This window comes from Oryctolagus cuniculus, chromosome 11 (assembly GCF_964237555.1).
Source record: "Oryctolagus cuniculus chromosome 11, mOryCun1.1, whole genome shotgun sequence".
Taxonomy (NCBI): Eukaryota; Metazoa; Chordata; class Mammalia; order Lagomorpha; family Leporidae; genus Oryctolagus; species Oryctolagus cuniculus.
The window spans coordinates 122,159,336-122,166,372 of record NC_091442.1 but is presented as its reverse complement, the minus strand read 5'-3'; the positions used below and the strand labels follow the sequence as shown (position 1 = coordinate 122,166,372).

Sequence of the window (7,037 nt, the reverse complement as noted above, 5' to 3'; positions counted from 1 at the left end):
ATATTTTTGCTTTAAATATACACTCCTTTCAAGAATTTATGAAAAGAAAAAAATCACATTGTACGTTTACCCAGTTAGACGTGGAGACCCTCGGGGCTGCGCCTCAGGCATGTCTAATCTTTAAGTGTTTATTATTTATTTATTATTTATTATTATTTATTTGAAAGGCAGAGTTACAGAGGGAGAGGGGGAGACAGGGAAGCTGATCTTCCGACTGCTGGTGCCCTCCCCAGGTGGTCTGCAGTGGCTGGAGCTCGGCCAGGCTGAAGCCAGGAGCTCCATCCGGGTCTCCCTCCTGGGTGCAGGGCCCAAGCACTGGGCATCTTCCGCTGCTTTCCCAGGTGCATCAGCAGGGAGCTGGATGGGAAGTGGAGGAGCCGGGGCTTGAACAGGCGCCCACGTGGGATGCCGGCACCGCAGGTGGCAGCTTTACCTGCTACACCACAGCACCAGCCCCGACCTTAAGACACTTGGTCTCAGCATTTTTAAATCCAATGTATTGAGATACAATTCAAGTAAGAACCCCCACAATCTCACCCCTTTGCCGCGTGCAGTCGGCGATCTCAGTGTGTTTGCAGGACTGTGTGACCAGAGGGTGCCGCCGTCAGCTCCCAGGGACACCAGTACCCGGCAGCACTCGCCCAGCCCCAGCCCCTGGCCACACGCACCTACGCTGTCCGCCGTCTGGGAGGTCTGTGTCTGCACTCACAGGAAGAGAGACCCTCTGCGCCTGCCCGAGGCTCTGTCTGAGTGTGCAGAATCTGTCCCAGCCCCGTCCGCTCTCCGGATGACCTTTACCCGCACGGCCACGGGACATCCGGTTCTGTGGGCCGGCAGCCTGGGCGGCCCCGCGCTGTCCACGGACCCCCTCCCCCGATGGCAAAACCACGCCCCAGCTGTATGTGCCTGACAGGTGTCCTGGGCTGGGGACTTCGCCTTTTCCGGGACCCGACCGCGAAGGGACGAGATGGCAGGGACTCCAGGAACTGTTAGCTGAATCGGGGTCATTTAGAAAGTCTGCACGGTGGTGGAGCTCGCGTCCGCGGGATGAGGCACGGCCACTGCACTCTGCAGAGCGTCACGGGAAAAAGCCCAGCTGGGTCCACGGGAAAAAGCCCAGCATCGCGCGTGGGGTGGGCGTCGGTGTCCCGTCAGAGCCCGTGTCGCCAGCCGAGGGGATTCCGCGCCGATCGGCACAGGCGAGACAGGCAGGATGTCGATTTGTGCAGCGCCAATAGCTTCTCCCTTAGAGGAGGCCGAGGTGAGCTGATTCTAAACAGATCCTGGCGTGCTGAGCAAGCTGCTGGAAGGTACCTCCTCTGACCGGAGCGGCGGCCGCAGGGGCCACGGGCAGGGCTGACCCGGCTGGGCTCCTGCCGCGCGCCCACCAGGTCCGCACCCAGCCACCCGCTAATGCGCAGCTCTGAGCTTGCAGGGCCGAGCACCTGCCCTGGGAGGAGCCCTGGGAGGAGCCCTGGGTGGGTAGGCAGAGCCCGGAGGGTGGAGTGGGCGGAGCCAAGAGGGCTTGTGGGCGGAGCTTGGGTGTCAGTGCTCCAACGGCAGACCCTGTCTCAACTCAGCCCTACCGGGAAGGGGCAGAGCAGAGTCCCGCAGCCACCTGTGTTCTGAGGGTTCTGTGAGGTCACTTCGCTACTGGCTCAGGCAGAACCGGGTGGTGACACATGGGGGGCGCGGCTGTCTGTCCACAGCTCTCGGGACAGCAGGTGCACAGCTCTCTCTGACTCTGTCTCTGTCTCTCATCGCCCACAGGGGAGCTCGCTTTGCTGTTGATAGCTCGTGTGGGGATGGCACATTACTTAAATTAATGTAAGCATACTCCGAGCCCCAAACCTGTGTCCATGGAGTTGCAGACCTGGGTTCTGAGAACTCCTTCCCTCACCTGCGTGTCTGTCTGCTGTGGCAGGAGCTCACTTTGATGCTATCCGGATGAGAACCACAATTTTCACACTGAATCAAAGAGCTCTTGGTTTTATACTGAATTCCTCAAGGTATCAGGGTCTATTTCCGAACCTCGTCCTGGTTCACCCAACTCTCAGGTGCCTATTTTTATACCGTTTCAGATGTTAAACGGGGACAACGGCTTTGTAGCAGATATCTGGTGTAGCGAGAGCTTTCTCACTGCTTCTGTAATAAGTGCACTTAGCTGATCTTGCATATTTAAGGCACCAGCCGATCTGCATGATTTGCATGGTTATTGCATCCAGTTCCCATAAATCTGTGTGTTTAAAACACGTATTAGTCTATTCTTTTTGTTATTCATTCAACAAACCTTCACGGAGCTCTTGGCAGACTCCAGGCACTGTTGGAGAGGGAGTGAGGCAGCCCAGCCTCTCTCTCAGCAGAGGGGGCAGTGACCAGGGGAACAGGGAAGTGGACAGAGTGGTCAACAGCCCAGGGGGGAGACCTTCGCAGGGAAGGGGAGGGCGAGGCGCGGCCAAGCTCGGGGACAGCGGGGCGTCTGGGCCAGCAGGTGCAGGAAGTGAGGAAGCAGTTAGACCGTCAGTAGGAGCCCGGCTTTGCCACGGTCACCAACAGAACAAACCGGAAGATGTCGGCCTCAGACTCCTGTCGGTGGGGTTGGTGTTCCCGGGAGACTCGCGTGGGCGGGGGAAGGGCCCTACCCGGGCATCCGGTCCCAGACCCCGCCCCACGGAAGTCCACCGAGCATCCCCCAAGCCCCCCCCCCAAGCCCCCGGCCGCCTCTGCGCAGTCTTGCGTGTGATCCCCTTGAAGACCGCAGTCCACCCTGGCGGCCTCTGTTCCACGTGGTTCTGGAAGATCCTACTTCAAACACGCTCCCCGCCCCCAGACCGGGGCAGGGCGGGGGGGTTAGGGCCTGAGCGCCTCCCAGTGGGAGACGGGATTCCACCCGCCCGAGCCGGGCTCCGGGCGCTCACTCCCTCTGAGGCCCGCGTGCCAGCAGCTTCCTTCCAAGACACCCGGAAGGCTCCGACGCAGGCCGAGGGAGCAGCCCCGGCCCCACGGGCAGGCCGCCGCACCTGGGCCCCTGCTCGCCCGCCCGTCACCCATATCCACCTCACTTCCCTCCCGCTGGCCTTGTCTCCGTGTTGGTCTCTTCCCCAGTTCCAGCAGAACCTCTCAGGGGCGCCCACGGGGCCCCTTTTCTCCCCAGCCTGGCTCTCCGGGCGCGTCCCTGACGTTTCTGGTTCTGGGACCAGCCACTTCCGCTCGCGATGAATTGGTGTTGAATTACTGGCCGAGGGCACGCTCTGGTCCAGGCTGAGCTTCTGGCCGCCCTGAGGCTTTTGGGCGACTTGCAATGGGGCCGTGCTGTGCAAGTGTCCGCATGTCCCGGGTGTCGACTGGACTGGCCTCACGCTCTCGGATTCTTCCGCACCCGAGTTTGTCTGCGCAGACCCCGGGCGCAAATCGCTGTGGGGTGTGCAGGCTGTCCGGGGACTGTGATGACCCCACCCTCAATGCAGACTGAGAGCGGCCATGGTGAGACACAGGTGAGGAGCCCGTGCCGCTGGGCTCAAGTGTTCCTTAAAGAGCGGCCAGGGCCGGCCTGTTCCTTGTCTGTGCAGTGCGCGTCTCTGGCTGCACTGGAATCCATCAGCACGGCGTGTGCGTGCGTGCACATGTCCCAGAGTTTCCCTGTAACCCCACACCTGCGTACCAGGTGCCCGGGGCCGCAGGACACCACCCTCCCTCCCAGAGCCGTGGTGGACGAGGGCGCACGCCCCAGGCGGCTCCGAGTCCTGCTGAGCGACAGGGCTCTGCACGTCCCTCCGGGCTCCGTGAATCTTGCTTTGCCTTTGAACTTGCCGGAGGCACCCACAGAGGAGCCCCTCCAGGGCAGCCGTTTGCATTCAGGCCAGGCAGCCTCACCTTCGGAGCCCGTAATTAGACGTGAACGGGCGCTGTGATACGACATTGCTCATTTGAACCCCACAGGAGAGGCGGCGAGCCGGGAGCTTTGATGTTGGATGAAACTCCACGGAATGCAGATCGAGGGAGCTGGGGGACTCCTGGAGGCCGCGCGTCCCCCACACTCCGCGGCCGCTTGGATCTCGGAGCAGCTTCTGTAGCCGGGTGAGCGCTGTGCCCTCCTGCTCGCGAGGGCCCTGTAGCCCCCTGCCCACTCTTTGTCTCTTCCCAGCGGGGGTGACCCGTGGGGCTTTGTAATGCACCTGTTCCAGTAATGATCTCTGTGTCTACACCACTTCAGCTCAGTCAGGTAACAGGAGAGGTGCTGGGCTGACTGCCCCCTGGTTAAGAAATTGGCCCCGATTCCGCCCCCTCCCTGAACCCACTCACTTTTCTACACCCCTCCCACTGTGGGAGCACCAATCACCTCATAGACTCACCCGCCAATCACTGTGCCATGCCCTCCCACTGTGGGCAAGGGGACCAGTCCCTGCTTGGCCTCAGCGTGCCACTTGCGTTGCCAAAGGGGTCCTCAGACGTGACCCCCAAGCCTTGAGGAGGGGTGCAGCTGGGCCTTTCTGGCCACACCCCTGCCTTCGCCAGGGAAGACGGCCTCCAGGTGGGCCTGGGTGCTCTGGTGGGGGATGGGAGACAAGCGGGACGGAGCCAGCGAGAAGCCACGATCAATGGAGGTGAGAGTGGTGCGGAACCCCCTGGGGTGCTGTTTCTGCCACGTGTTCAGGGGGCTGTTACGAGGTTCAGAGGGGCTGTCCACGAGGCCGGCCACCCCTCTGCACCCCAGTCCTGCCCGTCCTCCGTCCCCGCCTTTGCTGGGCCTCTTGCGGCTGTCAGGTTCACACTAAGAGGGCAGGGCCTGCGGCAGGCGGTGCACCGGGGAGGCTGCCTGGAAAGTTCTCGGGCAGCCTCCAGGGGCCACGCCCAGGCACCAGAGTGCACACGCGCAGGCCGTGTGGGTGCCGTGCCTCCCGTCCTGCAGTGTGTGCAAGATCACACCTGTGCCTCCTGTCCTGCGGTGTGTGCAAGATCACACCTCCACTCAGGGTGGGAACGGGCGCGGGTGGGACGCCCTCTCACGGCAACCCCGGGGCGGCGGCCTGGATCCTAGGTCACAGCTGCCACTCCCGGGAGCCCGGAGCCCTGTGCCCTTGGGGTGCGGGGAGCCCTGAGAAGCTGCCCTGGGTGACCCAGCCGGCGAATGAGGGGGCCCGGCAGAACCGTAACAACCAGAGTCTTTCTGGCCGGTGCTTGGTCTCAGAGGAGGCTGAGCTTGGACCGCGAGGGAGGCATCGTGCAGGCCTGGCCGCAGGCCGGTGCTAAGTCACGGCGCTCCCGGCCGGCAGCGCGGGAGCCGGGCGGGAATGGGCACCTCGGGGAGCGCAGGCGTCCATTACCGCCCACGAGTTACAGAAGGCCCAGCGAGGCCAGGCCCACAAATCAGCTCTAAAGACCAAGCCGAGTGCTCCACTCTTAATTTAATCTCGTATTTATCTGCCGCCGCCGTGGCGCAACACGGTGCTTCCTCACGGGTATGGCTGTCCCTGCCGTCACATTTCAACTGCAGGGAGAAACGGGAGCAGCTGGAGTCCCGGCGCGGCAGGGCTGGGGCCGGGCCAGGCCGCTGCTGCGAGTGTGGGGACGCGCCGGCCCCGCCGGAGACCCTCGGCGGCCCCGGCTGTCCTGCGAGAGCCTGGGGTTGGGAGTGAAGGGGCCACGGCGGCGTGGCCTTGCCTGGGAGCCTGTGTCCGAGCCCACCCGAGCCCACCTGGCTTTCTTTACAACGGACTTGGGAGGGGGGCGGTTTGGACAGTGGTTCCAGGCTCTCGCAGGAGGGGGCGCACACAGCCTCCCTCGGCCACGGCCGGCCGGTGGGGTCCTCACGTCTGCCTCTCAGCTCAGTCCTGTCCCTTCAGCAACATCACTGTCCTCCTGCCCGGTGCTCCCGGTAATCCTCCCGGGAAACTCCGCACCCTGCCCACCCACCGCCCGCACCTGCTCCTCTCCCTGGTCGGCTGGTTGTAGTCTGCGGGGTCGCCGACCAACCGGTCTCCCCAACTGGGGTTCTGACGCCACTGCTGGGCCCTCCCCAGCCCTGCAGCCCTGCACGGGTACCCGCGTTTGCTGGGCGTCCGCCCCTCCTACCCCCCGCAAGGCCACTGTCACTGCCCTTGTCACCAGGATCACTGCTAACCCCGGGTCCCCCCGTGCCAGGGAGACCTCGGGCCTGGAGGTGAGACCCTGCCCCAAGCAGCCAGTGCCTCAGGCCCTCCCCTGCCCCGGCCCCGCCTCCCTGCACCTGCCTTTGCCGCGGGTGAGTAATCCCCGCCATTCCAGGCCAGGCCTCCTCCCCACCCGCTCCTCACTGCTTCCGGTGCCTGAGGCTCTGGACCTCCCTCCTCTCACCGATCCTGGATTCCGGCTGTCTCTGCGGACTCCAGGGAGCACTGCCCTGTCCTCTCCCTCACGCGTGGTGGCCTCCCCGAGCCGGCAGCACGCCTGCCTTTCTCATCTTCCTCACACCCAGCCCAGCGGCCGGCACCGGGGCAGGAATGAAGGGCTGCAGGGGAGGTCTGACCTGCCCCGCAGGATTCTGGTGAGACTGTGGGCGGCGTCCCGGGCGTGCTGCACCCGAGTGAGTGGGCGCGAGAGGTGCGGACCCACAGCCTGTGTGAGTGCAGCTCTGACCCCTCCTCGGCTCAAGGGGAGTTTGTGTAGACAAACAGGAGCCGGGCTGTGACGGGCACTCCAGGGAATTAAGACAACATGGAGCAGTGGATGGGTGGGAGGCCTCGGGGGAGGGCTGAGCGTGTGTCACCCGCCCCCCCCCCCCCCCCCCCCCCCCCGCTAACCTGCACTGGCTCAGCTCAGAGAGCAGTTGTGGGGCAGCTGCCCGGACGGCACGGGAGGGGTGGGAAGGAGGCTGGGGTTAGGACACAGGACCGGGGAGAACTCAGGCGGACGGCCCCACCCCGCTCTCTGGAGCCGACAAGGAACCCACCGCCCGGGGAGCACGGGGGGCCATCACGGGCAGGACATGGAAGCCCCCGAGGCAGCGTGGCCCATATCGGGATGAAGCAGTGACTTAAAACCAACAGCCAGGTCCACGC

The 7,037-nt window shown here is 63.9% G+C and overlaps 1 protein-coding gene across 3 annotated transcripts; it reads left to right on the top strand.

Moving 5' to 3' along the window:
• The first annotated feature begins 1,628 nt into the window (after nucleotides 1–1,628).
• LOC138844241 (uncharacterized) lies at nucleotides 1,629–6,708 on the top strand. 3 transcript variants are annotated; one of them, XM_070051540.1, is made up of 3 exons: nucleotides 1,644–1,827; nucleotides 1,925–2,057; nucleotides 3,940–6,708. In XM_070051540.1, exon 3 carries the CDS (start codon nucleotides 5,462–5,464, stop codon nucleotides 6,665–6,667), a length of 1,206 nt encoding a protein of 401 aa, XP_069907641.1. In that variant the 5' UTR covers nucleotides 1,644–1,827; nucleotides 1,925–2,057; nucleotides 3,940–5,461; the 3' UTR covers nucleotides 6,668–6,708. The 3 variants fall into 3 exon arrangements, with proteins under 3 accessions (XP_069907644.1, XP_069907643.1, XP_069907641.1); XM_070051543.1 differs by lacking the exon at nucleotides 1,925–2,057 and having other exon boundaries at nucleotides 1,629–1,724; XM_070051542.1 differs by lacking the exon at nucleotides 1,925–2,057 and having other exon boundaries at nucleotides 1,636–1,827.
• The last annotated feature ends 329 nt before the right edge of the window (nucleotides 6,709–7,037 follow it).